Here is a 19,576-nt window from a genome sequence, read left to right as displayed (position 1 = left end):
CTTTGTTTTGTTTTGTGTGTAAATGACTTGTTAATATATTTTTAAAGCTAGCTAAACAGGTGTAAATCTTTTGAGAGCTAATTTCCAGCTGTTTCACCAATCTTTTCAATATGTTGACAGAATGTTTCAGTTTTTATCTTTTTTTAAAATTTAAATCGTTAGGGACTGTTTATTTGTGCACTTTAACCAGTTCATACATTCATATTCATCCATACCAGTTATTAATACCAGACTGACACAGAAACAGCCCTTTGATGAAAGTGGATGTACGGGCATAGGCAAACTGTCACTCTCGACCAATGGGCGAAGCCGCTGTCACCAGGAGGCGGGTCTTGCGAGTCAGCACGTTTGAGTGCAGACTGCGTTGAGACAACTTGATACAGAGTAACAGTAAATCAGACAGAGCTGCTCCTACAGCACCAGCAGTGAAATTGTAACCCTGTTGCAAGTATTTTTGGCCGCTGATAGGACCGAGTGAGATCACTGCGGTCTCTTTCCTCGGATAGACTCACGAGTTGTTCGGCCAGAGCAACGCAGGGACCGTTTTAAGTCTCATTTCTGCCCTATCTTAATTTTATATCACACTGGAAATGTCCGAAAACAAGCCGAATGATGAACCGAAGTTATCTACGACGGACAGGGTGGTGAAATGTAAGTGTTGCTTTTCGTGTCATATTGAAACGAGACGCTACCACAGCTCTGGGTCTGACCAGCACAAGCAGACTTGAAGAATTCACGGTCGCAGCAACAGCGGGCGGCAAATGTAGTCGAAAAAAAATTGTTTGCTGGCTAGGGAGGAAGAAGGGTGTTAGCCGAGCTATGACAGCAGCAGTAAACTAGGAAGTCAGGGTAACTCCAGTTTGTAGACCAGAGCAAGAATTTAGCATGAAATGTGTCACAGTCTGTGCGCGAGGCGTTAGACGCGGTACAGCCGCTCGTCTGTAAATACTCGGGGTTTTTTCTGCTGTTTCCCCCCCCTATTATTAGTGAATAGCATGCTACCAGCGGTGTGACAGATGCATGAGCGTTTCGATTCATATATAGTGCACAGGTTTACAGTATGCATGCAGATGTTGCACAACCGTTGCATTCAACCCCAAGGGCGATTTTCCCTCATTTTGCATGCATCGTCAAACAGTTATACCAAGGCTCCTCTTCTCTCTCTCTCTCTCTCTCCCCTCTCTCCATTGCATAATACTGCTTGATGTCGTCTATTTTGTAATCTCACATTTGGGGGTGTTCATCGTGTGCTTTGTTCGTGTCACACACGGTGGTTCTTCCTGCACTCTGTGTTTACACGTCTGACATTCCACCTTTGCAGTCTACCATAAGAATGCAATAAAGATCATAATCGAGGCAGCCTTCCCTCGAAATAGGAGCAATGCAGCCTGCCCAGTTTCGTGTCACTTGACGTCTCATGTGTACTTAAAGGCAGCACACTTAAGTTGCAGCATTCAAGCCTATTTTTGTGTTAGCATGTGGGCACTTCAAAGTGAAAAATACCCCCCTCCTCCTTTCTCTTGTTGGAAGACAAAAGCTTTTCCACACAAGTGAGATGACAGAATGTGTTTACTCCTGCTTGCTGGCACTAGTTACAACCCCCCAAAAATCCTCTGCAGCTCCAGCCCAACAGGGATGTGCAGGGATCACAGTGTGCGCACACACACACACACACACACAAGGGGACTGTTGAGTGATTTTTATTCAAGTTTAGCTGGTTGAGTTCAGTCGATTGAAATGATTGGATCATCTCAGAGCATTAAACGTCAAGATTTATGCAAGAAAGTTGGAATGAATCGGTCTGGGATTGTTGACTCTGTGTTAAAAGACGAGGTTGTGCACCTGGTTGCTCAACTCAGTAAGGAATACAGCTCTCCCGTGTTGCAATCTCGGACTTAGGACTTGACACTTGAAACAGAAGAAAACGTTTCACAAATATATCTGCAGCCATTTTTTTGTAGCTACATTTTGCTCCAAAAAAATAAGGGGTTGAGTGTTAAGAGTCACTGCATGTCTTGGGTGCTTTTTGTAATGAATATTTCAAGAGATCATACCCCTACAGTCTCCACCAACTTGAAGGCTAATGAAAAATATATGGGACAAGCATAAGTTTTAAAGAGACAACAATATCACTGGGTGACCGGTCTTGTTGCATGGATCTGAAGCTACATCTTCCTCTGTCATGCAGAGGAGATGCCAGATCTTCATGCTCGGCTCTGTGGATATTAATCGGGTTGAAATGTATCAATTAAACGTTAGAGGGCCATGTCAGTTAATCTCGGAGGCCAGCTCACTTTTAAACCTTGTGTCAAGCTCAACAAAGTAATTTTGCTCATTTTTCATTCATCAAGTTTTGAGGACTCAGTGTTTTGGTAATGCATCAGTATTATGACAACACAGGCGCTAGCTGTGTACAAAGCACCTCCAAAATAACTGCAGGCTATAGGTGTGAAGTAATTTGTTTTCAGCTGCCTAGCTTGCCGTGCTACAAGGTGTCAGTCCAACTTATCATAAGTGCTTTGCATCCACCTGTTTTCAAAATGCATTATCATAATGCTCCTGAAAGCCAGCGCTGCATAGTAATTGAGTTTAATCAGCTAAGGCGAGAGAAGTTGCTTAATTTTTCTTGTGCTTTCATCACTTGCAGGAATAAACACGTGAGCAATTTCCAGTATATATTTCAACAGACTTGACTGTGTTTGTAGCTGTTTTTTTTAATATTGTATATAATGCTTGGTGGATCATCACTGGATGACCATTTTTTTAATGCTCGGTTAATTAAGTGGAGTTTAAATAAGGATTATCCTCTTATGGTAATCCTGATTATTAGAATTCGTGGTCATGATTTTTTTGTTTTATTTTGCTACAATTAACAGCAAAGCTTTTTCATTATCAACTAATGAGTCATATAGTCTTTTATTTTGAAAACCCTGTTTACATACTGATATTGCTGAGTTTTGTCCAGCACTGTATAAAGCAAAGATGTAGCAATGTCACATAAAAAGTTGGTAATATGGTTGTCATGGTGCAGTCGTGACAACCTCAGCACGCCAAAGTAAAGCAAGCGCACTAATAGTGTTTTTCCATCAGCGACCGAGAAACTGGGCCTCCGAGCCCCCAGCGGTGCGCTGGGTGCTTCTCTGCGAGTTGGGGATGGATAACATCTGACATTTGACTTTTGAGAAGAGGCCCCCATGCTCAGACATGCGTGGGCTGGAGAGACGGCGGTGGTGACAGCGGCGCGATGCCAGCCACTGATCCCAGCTGGAAAGCCGAGTCATTTATAGAACAGAACATTAAGTAATGCCACAGACTTGATCCTCGCCTTACGTGCGATCACCTGCACACAGACCCGCCGCATCGTGCTCATAAAGCGACCTGTGTGCCATCACAGTGTTTCTTTCTAATCGAGTACAAGCGCTGTGTATTGCAGAGCTATAAAATTACCAGTCGTGAGTAATTTTCCTTGAGGTGTTGTCATTCTGAGTAATATTTCCTCATTACAATTCATAAACCTTGTCATCAGGTTTGTTTGCATGGGAATAGGATTGCTGTGAGAAAGTCAGGTGATTTATAACCATCGAGGTTGTTTATAATTTTAAACCTGTGCCAGTCTGCTCTGTCTGTAATTTGTAATGTTAAAATTTCAACTGGGATTTTTAATTTTTTTTTCGGTGACGTTTGTGTTACCTTCCACTCGTACTATGGTTTGGCACATAATTTCTTCATCTTACGAGCAGTCATTTTTATTCAGAGGGAGTAAGGACGTAGATTTGTTGCTTTGTGAGACGGAGACAAAGCAATAAAGATGGCATCAAATTGTCTTAATTAAATTGGAGTTGCAGAGATGTGTTGTGATGAGACAAATACATTACACTCTGTTAAGTTGTGCTGCTACTAATGAATAGAAAGAACCCGTTTGAAAGCGTTAAAAGAAGAAGAGGGGCACTTTTGGCCATTATTTTTATTTCACTTAAGTGTAGTGGGATACAAAAAACACTCTCTGGGAGCTTAAACATAATGTTGGGTTAGTAGGTTTGTGAGTAATTAATCAACATTTCTGTGATCAAGTAATTTTTTTTTTAAGGAGAGTTGCAGTGAGTGTCTGTATTTCTTCATCTCATGAGACAGCAAACAGATTGTAGCTGCTCCTGTGTGCGCGTGTGAGTGTGTGAGAGCAGCAGTTAATCTAAGGCTGCGATTGGTCAGACAGCTGACCCGTGGGTTGCTTGAGCCGATGCTCCAGAGCAGGCACTTAAATGTCAAATTGTCAATTTCATACCAAGTCTAGTTTAATTATCTTGGGAAGGAAATATCATCTTGATCTAAAAAAATATATTAACTGTGCACGATCAAAAAGGAGTTTGGGAGGCTCCAGCTGCTGTCTTGCATTGCGTTTCAGTGCCAGCTTTCCCGAGTTATTCCAGACAATGAGTTTGCAAGATTTAGTTTTTGCTTTCTGCTTTTGAACTCTTGAGAAAAAAGTTAGTAGGTCACTTTCCTAGGTTTCATAAGTCATCAGGGCCGCCACTTTCCAATTCCTTGACATACCTCCTTCGCATGCGAAGAAGTCTGGGGTTAGGAGCCTGAGGGAGGGTGGGCCACCTCCTCCACCTTTTGAATCTTCTGACAGCAGTCCACTTACTCAGCTCAACCCTGAAATGTCTCCCATAGCTGCAGCAAGATAACCGAACTAGCTATTGGTGCCTGCCATGTATGTGCTTGTCTGATCTCCTGTGAGGTTTCCTTTTTTTCTTTCTTTTTGAGATTTGATGGTTCTGATAACAATGCATTGCATCATGGCCTGAAAGGGAAGACCTGAGCTATCTCTGTTGTGGTACAACAGTAAGATATACGGTCTGCGGTATTCCAAACCAGAGTAAGTGCACCTTTACTGCTCATTAGATTAAAGAGGAATTAGGCTCTGTTGTGGATTTGGGGCACAGCAAAGCAGCGGATTTGGACAGATTAAGCTCCATATAGGGGGATAAAGGCAGCTCTGCTCAGAGGTTGTAATCTGACTCCATGCATTAGCTGCTGCTCTTGCTAATTCGTGTGAACAAATGGATGTTGGTTTTCGAGGGGAAAAAGTGTTTACCTACCTTTGCATTTTCAGGTTGTTGCTAAGCCTGCGAGTAGATTTTGGGGATTTTCAATCCTTTGAACTTGTGCTGTTGATACACTTGTCTAACCAGTACACATTCATAAGCAGCAGTTCTGTAGCTTATACATTGATGGAAGCTGTTTTACTTTGGCTTTTTAATGTAGCTGCTTTCTTCATAAGGTGCCTTTTAATCACCAAATGTAAAAAATGTAAAATACCCAGAGTAGCATCTGTGACCCAGTGACTATAACACTGTTTTATTGTTTTTTGGGGTTAAAAAAAAATCAACCTCTACATAAACAAATCCTCAGTTTTTTTCCCATTTCATGGCATGTACACACCGACACATGTTGCTGCTGCTGCTATGAGCTACAGTGGCTAACAAAAGCCATTTGCAGCAGAGGCAGGAGTTATGTGTCATTGGATCCCTGGTTGCAGAACAGTCACAAATCAATCAATATAGTGTCTGCAACACATGTAACTACAGGCTGCGCTCCCAGTACAATGAGTGTGGGGGAGGAGAAGCTAACCCAGTGAACTGGGAGCAGTCGGGTGGCTGGGTTATATTAGAGGCTAGTAGAGCAGTAAATCTGCTTTCTCACTTTGACTCCTACTTGGAGGGCTGAGCATGGACAGCCTAGGAAGACACTAAATTTTTATAGGAGTTGTGCATCCGCGTGTGCACACTCGTGTATACAGGCATGCACGTTAGCTGCAACACTGGACACATAAAGTTAATTGAGAAAGCAGATTTTGGTAGAATTTACATTAAAAAAAAACATCTGTGTGCAGTTGTTTGGTAGCTTATGTTTAGCAAAAATTGGGGAAAAAGTTTTGTCAAAGAGCGTGCGTCATTGGCTGAACAACACTCGGTTCAATCAGCAAGCTGCTAAATCGTTATTTGACTTGATCCTGGAGTAATTTTGTGCTTTTTTTTTTTTTTTCTTGCATTTTGTCAGTAACAGTTTGGTAAGTTAAAATTATGACTCCATTTGACAAACTTATGCTGGGAAAACAAGTGAGTCTGTATTTCGGCTATGAAGTAATTGCTCGGGGGTTTGTGAAACACTAAAGACTGAAGTATAATTAATTCCATGTAACTATGTTGAGCTGTTTCCCACTCATAAACTTCACCTCGGATGTGCCTCTTAGATAAATTAATGGCCACCCATCTGTATTCGGCAAGTTATTTGAGCACGATGTGTGTGTGAGAACGATGAATTTGGATTACTTTTGGATAATCGCCGCATTCTCTATTTTGAAAATCTGCTAACCAGCTGCCTTGTATTATTCCTGCAGCCTGCCTCGCCAGCCACTTTACTCTTTTGGTGGTCTTAGATATCATTCAGCTGCTTCTTCAGTGAGAGGCTTATCTTGTGGTCACGTCCTATAATAATTCAAATCGTCGTGGCAACGTTAGTTTTTGTTCTGCTGTGGAAACAAGCTGCAGCCCACCGGATGACCACTCCAACCAGATCCTGCTAAAGGAAAACGATAGATAATATAAATTCTGGTTGAAGATGTGGGTGTGAAAAGTGAAGACAGCCTGTCTCTTTTTAATAACCAGCAGGAGGCGATGGCTGCGGCTGCAGCAAAACTTCAGGTCCTGTGGAGGTTTATGGGAAAACAGCCCTCATGCTTGACCTCAGTAGACACTTTCCTGATAACTTTAAGGGCTCAGTCACACATTACGGGTCAAACTGAATAAAACCTAAAGTTCATTTTGTGAATTTTGGTCATTCTACGTTTGAAAAAGGAGCATTGTCCATCACAAGAGTGCATTTTTGCTCTCAGGTTCGCCTGCTCTCGTCTCACATCTGGTTTCAAAAAAGCAAGGTGGTAACAGCTTCAAAATGGGACTTCAGAAACCAGTGGGTGACATCACAGTAGCTACGTCCATATATTTCTTCACAGTTTTATGATGACAAATGCCTGACCTGCCATTTCATGCCAAACTCACAGAGGCTGCAGAACAAGGACTGCAGGCCAGGACGTTGTAGGTTGGAGTTCAGTATTGAGAGACTCATGGGAGAAGCAGCTGATCAAGTTCATAATTTTTATTAATTTAAGGAATGGGACAATACAAAAGCAGTTTGAGAATTGCCAACAGTTTGATCTATTTCATATGTGAGTTTGCTAAAGTCAGAACAGTCTATTTTCTTTTGCAGCGTGAATGCAATTGAATCTGCATAAGTGAATGAATGTATCAGTTACAGATAAATGTTAACACCTCCAGCTTTATTCTCTGCACAAAGAATCGCAGTCTCTTAATATATTTGAACCTGCATGTACGTGCACACGTGGCCACCTTTAACTGCTCTGTGCATGAGACAGTTTTCACTACCCTGAGTAATGTTTTGTGAGCCTAAATACAATTTCTCTGCAGTAATGTGTTTATCTAGGACAAATATCCCGCGTGTAGACGCACACAGTATTTTGGCCTCAGTTTTCATGCCATGCTATTTAGCAGAGGAGTTTCCTTGTGGTGAAAACATACCTGCATGCTAAATGGGAGACTCGACTTCCTGGATTAGGTCAAGCCCCTGCATGGTGCTGTGTGACAGATGCAAACACAGTCGCACACTCTCCTGTGCTGGGCCAGGCAGTTGTTTGTATTTAAATACGAGCAGAATGAGTAAAGCCATCTGCTGGTTGCCTGTAAATGGTAGATTAGTAAGCGGAGAAAGCCATCCACAGGGGAAAGGGATGTTGTAACTTTTATGCCCGCTCATCAGCTCAGCGCATGCACAGGAGGGGAATGACACGGGAAGGGTACACAGTGTTTCATGGCTAATGCATGTTTGCAATTGCATCTCACTGTTATCATAGTAGCATCTGCACTGGTTGACACCCACACACGTATACATACTGAGGCTGATGCAAATGTGACCTGTTGAAGATGAGATGGATATGCTGTTTTCTTTTCATTTCCAGCACATTGGAGTTTGCACCAGGGAGCACACAATAAACTCAGCAGATGTAAAACTCATATATTTTATCCATCATTATGACTTATCGAGGAAAGGTAAACCTCAGCTATGAGGAAGTCTGATACGATGGCTCTAGTTTGCCACAGGAAGACTGAGAAGAACCGTTGCTTCCCTGTTTTCTCATTGTGTTTTGATCATGCTGTCGTAGCAGAGCAGGATTTTACGCAGAATTCCTCGTTGCCTTCTGGGTGTAGCATTCCACTGTAGTGTTTGTTTTGGCAGCGGTCTGGTTTGGCACGTTACTGAAGCACCGGGAGCAGTATCAGCCAACATGGCATCAGGATTTAGACATGTTGCCCCGGTGGTTTGTGGCCAGTGACGAGTTTCAGGCCTTAAAAATGCAGTTTGACATTTTCCAGGCCAGGACCCATAGCTATGAACCAGGAGAGTAAAGTATCTGTGGCTCTCGTATTAAATACCGTGTGTAGCAGTTTCCAGTTGTCTGGCTAAATTAATGAAAGAATCCAAGTGGACTCACCATCCTCCCTTACCTTCTTATTAATCCTTTTATTTCAGCGAGCGCTCGAGATTTCTTTTACACGACGAGAAACTCCGTCTTTAATTAATCATCATCAGATTTTATGTATATACTTCAGTAAGGCTGTAGCAAGAACACACACACACTGAAATATTTATTTATGTTTCTGCCTGAGTGTTGGATAATGCGATTTCGTTTTAAGGAATTTAAACAAAGAAAACAATTCATTTTCACTCTTTGCTGAGAAAAGTCAAAGCTATTCCTGGGTTCTGCACGTTTTCTGCACATTTTTGCTTTGCAAAAATTATATTCATTGAGAAGACCAGCAATTACGGATGGGTGTTTAAGCACATTGCATGCTACGTGGCTGTACTGTGTAGGTTCATGGTGGATCTTGGTGCGTTAGATCCTGGTGCACCTTTTTCCCCCCTTGTTCTTCCAGGTGTTATCAGCTTACTAGTTAAAGTACCCAGCTTGTGGACAAGAGAGAAACTCCAGCTATACAAATACAGCTGGAGGTGAGTCGAGGCCCCAAGGTTTATTTACCCTCATTCACACGCGTTAATTATAGACCACCTGGCTGAAAATTAACCCTCTTATTCCATGTGCTGGTGAATTTGGCGTGTGCTTATCTTGGATTACCTCTGGAAAAAAAAATCTGTCGTTGCTTGTTGCCGTGTTCTATAGTTGACCTGAGAGGAAGTTGTCTGGTGAGACTGGCATTTGTCTAATGGGATATGATGATTTTGGCTGAAATGCTTTATCAATACAGCCTTCAGGATATTACTTCAAGGTTTCACCTGCAAATGTTTCAAACCTGTGAAACATTTTTTTTGTTTGTTTTTCCAGTTTTACTGCCAAGCTGTGTTTTTTTTTTTTTTTTTTTTTTTTTTTTTTTTGTGCTCAAAAAAGGACAAAGAGGCATTAAGTTTGCCCAAGAGCTGATGATTTCAGGCCACTCACTTCCTCCCACGTGGAGAGTGGAGCAGGAGGAGGACCACTGGCTGGCCCACTCACTCAAAACATTGCAGAGGCTGACCGAAGCCAGAGTCGTGACTGTGATGTGTCTCTGCTGGTGAGGGAGGGGCTTGGGGTTAGGCCAGCTCTAGAGGTGGCATATATATACACACATAATGTTCCCCTGCCTTTGCTGTTTCGTCTTTTGAATTAGGCCCCAGAGACAATTCGAAAAGCTCCAGTAAATTTCCTCTGGGATTACTCTCCACGTAATTGCAAGTATCTTGTTCTAAGTTCCATGATAGACCTTAGCTTTGGCAGTAACTCAAGGCAGAATTTGGCCTCGGCTGTTGCCACGTCAAATCGAGTCCAATCATAGGGCAAACTGATATCCCATTAGTCTGAACTCACAATATGCCTCGGCTAGCCAGATTGCGGCGAGGTTAGTGTGTCCCATGGCTCCGACTGATTATGTGCCTGTCCAAACACCACCAGAGTGCCATACATTACAGTGACCAATCACTTGTGCATCCTATTCCCTGTTGCACTCAGGGTATAAATATATATATTCTTTTGGGCTTGCCACTCAGGAGCAGTTCCATTTTTGCTTTATTGATTTGCATGCAGGGAGATTTTCAGCAAACTGCTGCTGATGCACTAGTCAGCTGTCACCGTTGTGCGTGTTCATACGTGTGCCTGTGTGTTCTCAGGATCGTGTAGTGACGACTCTGAAAAGCGTCAGATGCGAGGATGGAGGAGGAACCTCTCATTCCACTCATTTTTGTGTGTGTCTCGTGCCTGCATATGTGCGTGTGTGTGTGTGTGTGTGTGTGTGTGTGTGTATTAAATTTAGTGAAAACTGAATCATGAAACTGTGGGAGACGTGTTGTTTCAGCTAATCTTCACTCCATGTGAACTCCCGAGCCAAAGATGTGATCTTTTGTTGGTAATTAATACCGTTGTCGCACCCCAGTCCTACACACATATGCTCCCTTGCTGTCATGCTCTTGGCAGCCTATTTATTGCTTTTGTATATCATGCAAGCCTTTCATACTAGCCTGCCCCCACATAAACTGGTAAGGTTGCAGAGTGACACAGCAGCTAAGTGGTGCACAGTTACTGCTGCGCTGCAGGTTTGGGTATGTCCACATTCATGTCACACAGTCTCAAGAATACTAAGGAGTACGATGTCTTTGACAGCTTTGCTGCCGAGGCTCGACAGTTTCACAGTTTGCCTTTTTTCCCCCGTTTCTTGTAGAAATGTCAGACATACTGTACAAGACCGATTATTTTCTTGTTTTACCTGCTCACTTATTTTTGTCTCTGCCTTGTATTCCAGCAGTATATTTTATATTACTGTCTTTTTCCTCTATTTAGCTGCACTTCATCCATTCCTGCTTTCAGCTATGACTGCAGTGTTTTTTTTCTAGGCCACCGTCTGTATTTCATTCAGCATTTCCTTTCATTCCCTTTTGCGCACTTGCTTGCTCAGGCTGCTGCTCAACTGTGGCAGACCCACGCTCCAGGCCCGTCTCCCTGTATAGAACGTAATCCGATCCCTCGGGAGGAATGTGGTAAGCCTAGGGGACGGCCAAATCGAGGTACAAATCAGCTGGTCATCCAGCAGATTGTGTATCTCAAAGTAATTTTAAGCGACACTTGAGCAGTAATTAGAAGTGTGGACTCAATTTAGCATTTAGCCTCCACTGCTCATAATTCATGGTTATTATTTTATTTCAAACACTCCATGACAGCAGGGATGTAAGACAATAGTTTTAAGCTGAATTAAACATAAGTCGAGTACTTTCTGTTTTGCAGCCAGCAGTTAAGAGGGCCAGAGGCTTCATTTTAGCCCAACAGATGGTGCGAACACAGTACAGTTTTATGCAGTCCCACAGTACTGGGCTGGAGCCCTGCATGGGATGTCTCTATAAAGCCTGTTTGCTTTTGATGAAAGTAAATATAGTGTGTTAGAGCAGCAGATAACGTAAACACCCTGCCCAGGGTATGTGACAGTGCGTTTTGTCCTTGTTTGTCTTTCGAGGAGGAAATGGTTACCTGAAATTTAACTCCAGCGTTTTTCCTCTTTCTTTATGTAAACATGGACGTTATTCAGCATTTACAGTGCAGCGTGATCCGTTCTGGGGAAACCCAGAAACTGTTTTTAATAATTAGAGGGGAAAAAACTGACCCTCCACCCTCCTGTGTCTGATCTGAAAATGTAAGTGCAATAGAAGAAAGTCAAGACTCCCTTCAGGCACTCAAGCTGTCAAGTGAGCTGAACATACTCTGTGACCTGATCCTCAAGAACACATGAACCTTGGAGCAGCCCTGTTTATCCCAGAGGGATCAGGGGCATGACCCAGGCCGCACACTGCTGTTTGATCCACACAACCCAGCAGTGCTCGGAGTCTTATAAAGGCGCTGTCCATTGCTTATGCTCTCATCTTTGATTGGATGCTGGCTGGCGGATGGCTTTTCAATGCGATGCTTTAACTGCCTTTAATCTCACGGCTGCTAGCAAAGCCTGCACAGATGGTGCTTCAGCATAATACTCCTTTAGTGAGTTTTGAAAGTGCTTCCTCTGCTATATGGGGGTCAGGCTGGCAGCAGGGAAGGATGATTTACTTTACAGTCACTTTTAGCCTAGAAGAGTTGCATAACAGCAGCTACTTCAGGAGCTTCGTCACAGATTCTCCTGATATATAGAGCTCCTCTGGGGTGCTAACAATGGCGAGACAAGATGCGTGTGCGTGGTTAGTGTGGAGTTATTGCTCTTGCTGACTCAGAATTCCTTTGGTCTTTAGAGATGTAATTCCTTTGTTGCCCATCCTCTCTCCAAGTCCAGCCACGTGCTGCTTTTGCTTTTCTTTCTTGGCAGTCAGGTACCCCTGCTGGCAGGAGAACCCACCACACCCACACAATTTTGGCCTAGAAACAGCGATAGGCTTGAGAGGTGGGCGTGGGTAAGGGGGAGAAGGAAGCAATGGCAAAGGAAGGGAACTCTTAGGGGCCTTGTTGACTTGGCAAGAGGCGGGAGGAGGTGGCTGGCTGCGCCATCCCATTGCCTCACCACCTGTCCCCTGAAAAACCACGGTCAGTCTGCCAGAAATAAAAACTCTGCCATGGACCTCTTGGATGCAAATGCTTGATCCCACAAAAATCCTTGCTATAATATAAGTACTTTATACTTTCAGTATTATTTCTTTGCTATAAATACTTTCAGTACTTAAGTTGAATCATTTTGTTTGCCATTTCTGACCCATCCTAGTTATTTTGACATGGCATGGAGGAATGCTTTTCACATATGAGATGTAGCTATTCTTGTGTGGCGGGGAGGGTTTTCCCCAGTCCACACATCATTGTAATAGTTGGCAGTGCGGTATTCATTTTTAAATCAAACAGGTAGCGTCCCCAGCTGAGAAGAGTGGGGGGGTGGGGGTTAATTAATGATGAGGAATATTATCTACAGCTCAGGCTCTGTTTTATTTGGGTCAGCCTCAGGTCTGTAATGCTCCGTTTACCAAGTGTGGTTGCAAATATAGACTGGCCTCAACCCCTCTGTATGTGTCTAGTAATTGCATTCTAGAAATGCCAACATTGCGGCTGCCAACAAGCCCTCCTTGGGAGGTGCGATCACGCCTGTTGAGGCATATTATCTCTGAGGCAAGCTGTGAATGAGTACAGAAAACACTGAAGTCAGTTGGAGTTTCTGGAACGTAAAAGCATTTCGCTATTGATTTGCGCTCCATATTGTTTCACGTTACATAACACCGTATCCAGTTAGATTCTTCACTGTGTCATATGTATAGATTTGCAGTTGGATGTTTGATGTTGTTGTGCGTCTTGGTCCAGAACTTTCTCAGGTGATAGATGAAATGTCACAGTGTTGTATATAAATATGATCCCAATTTTTCAAGAATTCATGAATGTACTCTATTAACGAGACTTAATGTGTGTAGCAAATGTGTACTTTTCAGACTTCTCGAAAGGTTCATATGTGTTTAGAAATTTTTACAAAGGTCTGGCAAAACAGCTTCAATAATGATCTCTACAGCTGACATCGACAAGCAGTGAAATAGTGATTTATTTACTTTCTATTTAGAAACTAAGACTGGGTAAATAGTAATATATCATGTCGCTTGTCGAGCTAACATGATGCATTTTATTCTTACACATCTTCCAGTTTGAAAAAGTTTTAAAATGTATATGAACTGCAATGCACGAATGCAGTAATTAGAAAATAAATTGGGATTAAATTAAAATCACTATAGATAACGTGTTCAGTATTTTGCTTGAACCTTGTGTACAGGTTTTCAGGGAGTGTCTTGCATGTTTCAGCCAAACCACAATTTCCAAGTAGCATGACGTTGTGGTAAGAGTTTGGCTCTTAAAAAAACAAACATGTAAACAAACTGGAATTACCTGCTATCCAGAAATGTCAGTCACGGAAAGCATCTGATATATTTAAGAATTTCTTTGGGGCGGATTATTTTTGTTTTTTCACTGTTGACAGTGCTTTGAATAGAGGGGTAGCAAGCACGTGTTTTTTATTTTATTTTATATGACAACACTGAATCTGTATCCTGTCCAGCCACCTGTCTGCTTGTCACTGCGCACTCATAGAACAAGCCACCAACAAGAACCCTTTGTAGACTGGCTGCCGGCGCGCTCGCAGAGCTCTCCAAGGTCAGTGGGGACACATGTTCTCGATAGACCTATGTCGTCAGTCCTTCCCAATACAATCGCCAGTTGACAGCGTGGTGGAGAGTGGCGCGAGACTGACACAAAGGCGGTTCTGTCGATGTACGGGGCCAGATTTTTGTCCAGACCGGAATATAAACATGTCCACCTAATCCCTTCTCAGATGCGTGACCTTTGCCTTTACCACCTGAAGAAAAGGTTGAACTTGTAGTTTGTCATTATGTCAAAGAATAGACACGAAAGACCTTGAGGGTAATCACATATCATTAGATGAAGTTGTGTTGAGTTGCCTTTGTTAGTTTTTCTTTTTATGGAGGCAGCCTTAGGTGTTTTGTAGATTAAAGCATGTGAACATATCTAGTAGCTTTCTCTTATTGCCTGTAGATGAATAATTAAGCCCATTAAATATTAAACGTAGCAGGAAAAATTAAAGGCGTTGGCTGCCTCTGAAGTGCTCAAGAGCAGAAGAGTACCTTGCATGCAGTGTCAAGGCCCTAAAAACATAAGAGAAGCAATGTTGCATTCAATTTGTTAACTTTTTGTTTTTAAGCTGGTGAATAGATGCCACACAGCATTACTTCTCTATCTGGCTGTGCCACAGGTTGCATTCGGAGCTTGCATAGAGCAAAGCATGCACCCTTAGCGCCCTGTCTTCCAGATCCTTTCAGCCTCCTCCATTGTTCCGTCTCTGCTATGCTCCAAAGCTGATTACAGCACCTTCTCTAATGAAAGCTAATCCTGTGTCACGGCATTGTGTAGGAGGAGGAGGGGGCAGGCCTGAGCCAGCAAAGCTAGCAGGGAATGTCTTCTTCAGGGCCTGTCAGAGTGGCTTTCAGAGGAAATGCCAGAAAGTGTTAACGTCTCCACAAACCTGCAAATCCGAGTTTTAAATGGAGTTTTTTTTCCTCTGCGCTGGCCCATTGTCCCTTAGTGACTTCTACACAACAGCAGCAATTTCTAAAATCCTCTATTAATTCCCCCCTATGTTCACAATAGTTGTTCAAAATATTTATAGGAAAAATATAGGGTACACTTTAAAGTGTTATATACAGAGATTATTATCCTTATGCCGTTTCCCTTCCCAAGTAAAGCTTCTATAAAACCTATAAACTACTTATCATGGGAGGTAACACAAGTCCAGGGATGTACAAGTGAAATCAGTGTGAATGATATCAAAGTTAGGATTGAGGTCTGAATGAATCTGCATTCAGTCAAAACAAGACGTTGCGCATTTTATTCCTTAACAGGATGTGTTTACATAATCCCAGCTAATCTTCTTACATACACCCACACAACAAACAATGATCTTGTTAAATGACTTTGTTTTAATCGATTTCAAATGGGAAGAGCTGTAACGCCTTTGAGTTTGACTTTTATCTACGGAGCACAGGACCAAGGTGCTCTCCTGGAATAAAAGCACAACACAATCTCATATTTATGTGCTATAGGCTGTTATAATGTTACATTATGCAGGATTGTAGTAGCAAACTTAATGTTAAGCAACTTCTGGCATACTGAGATGTGCTGTGTTTAAAGATATATGGGTTGCTTAGGTTAAGTTTTATTTACCTTCGTGTTAGATTAGTGAGTCCATGCGTGCAGTGGGTTGCTGGCTTGATGTTGAGCCCCATGTCAGCACAGAAAGGCACATTGTGTTATTAAAATAAAGAACAACTCTGCAGTTTGATTAAAATTTTTCAAATTTGAGTACATTTGTCTCAGTAGGTTTCTTATCAAATTAAAAAAAAACAGGTCATTGCTGTGATTAGTTGTGATTGCAAAAAAAAGTAGGATTTACCTGCTAATACACACATGAATGTAATTATATACACCGTACGATTACAAAATGTGAACATTTGAACAGAAACAAGAAGTTTTGAATCAAAAATAAATAACTTAAGTACATCACTCAAAAAAATGAGTTGGAAAATGTAAAAATTAGACGTTTATGCAGATCCTGCTCTAGCTTGATGTTCAAAATAATCTGATACGATTATGTAAATCCCAAGGTAGAGGGAGGAAGACCAAGGACAAAATAAAAAAATACATTTCTAAATATATTGTCCGATATAATACTTGTAGCAAAAACCATGATGTTCAGATTCCCTGTAAGAAGTGTTAAAAGCATTTTACTTACACCTGGGCCCTTGGCTTAATGCTGGCTCTTTCACTGTGACTGTATAGCTTTCTAGACGTTGAACTGTTTTATCAGGGTGCGGCTCATAATTTACTGTAGGTAATAAATTGTGCAAATACACAGGGACCTCCCATTATTGGACTGTGACTTGGTGAATAGATTTTTTTTAAAGATTGGCAAATGCTCTTTTCTTCTTTTTCTTTTTTTTCATCCATTGTTATTTCATTGACTTATCTTTCACTCTCCCTGACTCATGCCCTTCCCCCAGTCCAGCTCCAAATAACTGAAGTCATTTTCCAGCCATGATCTAGATCCCTGGTGGCCTCTCACTGTGTCATTGATCCACTGCTCCACTGACAGCTTACCACACACCCAACCACTACCAAAAAAAGCTGCAGTAGGAGATCCCTCAAACTGCCTGTTGACCCCCATCCCCCACCCCATCTCAGTATCTACTGCCTGCTCCTTTCTATCCATCCTTAAATGCATATATATATATACATCCACCCCTACATTCACCCACGTCAGCCTCCCACGCTCCAGCCCTAACCTCACTAATTAATCAGAGACTTAGGCTGACTAAGTGCTGTCTGAGTACCGGTGCATTTTGATCACCTACTTCTGCAAATGTTTTCTGCATTTCTCATCTAAAACCTGTTGAGGCGACAGCAGGACCAACGTTCACTTGTCACTCATGCGGACTTCGCTGTTGCCCAGGTCTCTAAAACACTGCTCAGGGCTATTTTCTGTCAGAGCTGGATGGTCTTTGATAACCCTGACAGAAATGGCAGGACGAATGCAGGTTTGGGGTGTGTGGCCGGCTTATTAGTACACAACCTGTCTTAATAATGAGCATACCTCGATAACTGTCGCTGATGAGACCTCCTGTGCAGATGGACAAACATGCCACTGCATTGAACGGCCGTCAGATCCACCGTCGCGCTCCTGTTTGTGTTCGCCGCATTTTTCTAGCATGTCATTTTTAAGCATGAATATATATATATATATAATTTCCAGAGCTTTATCGACTCTGTGGAGAACGTAACATGCTGCCAGCAATTCATTTTTAAGCCAATATTTTGATGGATGAAAGATTAATACCGAGACTCTACAGCACTGTTTCCCTGGCAACCCCTTTACTCACTTTTATCTAATATCTCTCCTGTTTGTCGACGCGATTTAAAAGCTCTTTTCTCTGCAGCAGATGATGATGGTCAGCAGCACTTTAAAGTGCAGTAATGGCACCCTGGAAGCAATAAAGCACAAAGTTGGGGTCTTTGCAGCTTTGGTTGGTTATGACACTGACCTCCATGCTGTAGCTACTGACTGAAGGAAAGAGAAGTAGATGTGTACGGGATAATCTCGTTGATTTAAAAGCTTGTTATGCAAAGATAAAATAGAGCCAAAACATGACATGTCTGCTTGCTGCGTTCAGACTCGACTTAACAAAGAGCTCGATTTAGATTGCTGCTAATCAGCCCCAGTTTATTTTTAAATTGATCAAACCGTGGCTTTTGTGCGCCACGGATGACCAGCGAAAAGTGGTCATATTAACGCATGAAATTAATGTTAATTTAAATGCAGTAAGATCACAGCTCCAGGACCTGTTTGTAACGAGGCACAGTTTGAGTGCTTTTCCTCCCTGACTGGACTCTATACACAGTTGTGTGTAATTTCTCCTAATTCTGCTGACCTGCTGTTAATTTAAATGAATGAATTGAGGGAAGCAAAGACACCATTTTGCTAATGTTCGGAAATGTGTTATTAATTGCAGGGGACACATTAAGCAGTACGGGAGTCCAAATTATTAATTTAATGGAGTCATTGCTCATTTGTTAACATTAGAAATCTTTAATACCTGCTGGGCGATCTCCATGGGATGAGATGCCAGCCCCCTGAGTTTTTGTTGACTGCTCTGCTTGCCCCACCCACCTCTTGTTGTTGCATGGGTCTGTATAGTATTTTATCTGATGCAGCTTCTCTTTCTCGTACTCTCCCTCTCTGGGAAAGTGAGCGCTATTGGCCCTGCTCTCCTTCCTGCCTCAGCCAACCAAAAGTAACGCCTACACCTCCATAATGACACACAGATATAATCAGCAGACTTGTATCATTGAACTTCAAAGCTATGCTGTGCTAAATGTTGTGTTTCGCCTGGGTTCATAGCCATACGTAGCAAAGAGGTTCACACCACTTTCCACCACTGTTAACCCTGAAGCCCACGGGCCTTCTAAAGTCCTCACTGAACAGAGTTCTAACATTACATGATCTTTATATAGCATCATATTAAGATTTATAATATAGTGGTAGTAGATAAAGTCGACCGGCGTATAAATATCCGGCTTCTGGATTTAGTTTTTGCAGTTTTCAGCATAAGCAGCTGATAAACGACCATGTTTTGGTAAGAAAAGAAGAATTGCAGTCTAGAAACTTCTCATCACCCACATAGCAGCAGATTCCATTAAGGAATTTTTAAAAGGCTACCTAGATCAGCCAAGTGTCATTATGTCCTTATATTTCTTGCCAGTAGCCGATTTAATATTCTTTTTGAAATCCTTTTTGTAATAAAAAAAAATATACTCCATTATTACTGTGGACTGACATTTGGGTCATTCTGCAGCTAAAATCTATGTTGTGTTAGCTTAATAAAAGATATCGAATCTTAGGAGCGCAGACTTATGAATTATTGATTTACTGTGTCTTAGGCTTTACAGGTGGGTTACAGAGACACGGAGCTGTTAAATACAGCAGTCTCATCTGTGACTTGCAGACATCACACTGCAACCTGTGTGCGAAAGATGGGTTATTGTAGATCATTTCTCACCTTGCGAAAGTAATTTGTGGTGTGCTTAAAGTGCTGCAGTTCTTTGTTGTTAGTAAATCAGGGTCTCAATCTTTGTGCAGTATGCATGTCTGTTAACCAGCTTCCGAATGGGCCGAACTGTGTAATAACGGAGTAATAAAACAGCTTCTAAATGACGTGAAGTTGAGGTGTTTTCTGCTGTACAGTATGTCCTTTGTTTCCTACCGCCTACAGAAGCTCATGCATTCTGTTCATCCTGGACTCCTACCCCACTCTAATTCAGTGTTGTTACGTAATTTAATTAACAAACCCTGACTATCAGTGGAGAGTGAGTTGCACACTCTGTGCCCCTTCAACACTTGGCAGTCGTCCTCTATGCATACAAGACGCGCAGTGGATCCTTCAT

The 19,576-nt window shown here is 42.2% G+C and overlaps 1 protein-coding gene across 4 annotated transcripts in view; it reads left to right on the top strand.

Moving 5' to 3' along the window:
• Positions 1–376: 376 nt before the first annotated feature.
• Positions 377–19,576, top strand: part of LOC113018612 (protein phosphatase 3 catalytic subunit alpha) — a 67,038-nt gene continuing 47,838 nt past the window's right edge. For all 4 annotated transcript variants that reach the window (XM_026161790.2, XM_026161788.2, XM_026161789.2 and 1 more), the window contains exon 1: positions 377–651. In XM_026161790.2, coding sequence (XP_026017575.1) covers positions 591–651 — 61 coding nt within the window. In that variant the 5' untranslated portion in view covers positions 377–590. The remainder of the gene's footprint in view (positions 652–19,576) is intronic.

The sequence above is a fragment of the Astatotilapia calliptera genome, chromosome 3 (genome assembly GCF_964374335.1).
Source record: "Astatotilapia calliptera chromosome 3, fAstCal68.1, whole genome shotgun sequence".
Taxonomy (NCBI): Eukaryota; Metazoa; Chordata; class Actinopteri; order Cichliformes; family Cichlidae; genus Astatotilapia; species Astatotilapia calliptera.
Note: the sequence above shows the minus strand (reverse complement) of the source record. Positions and strands in the feature narration are given on the sequence as shown.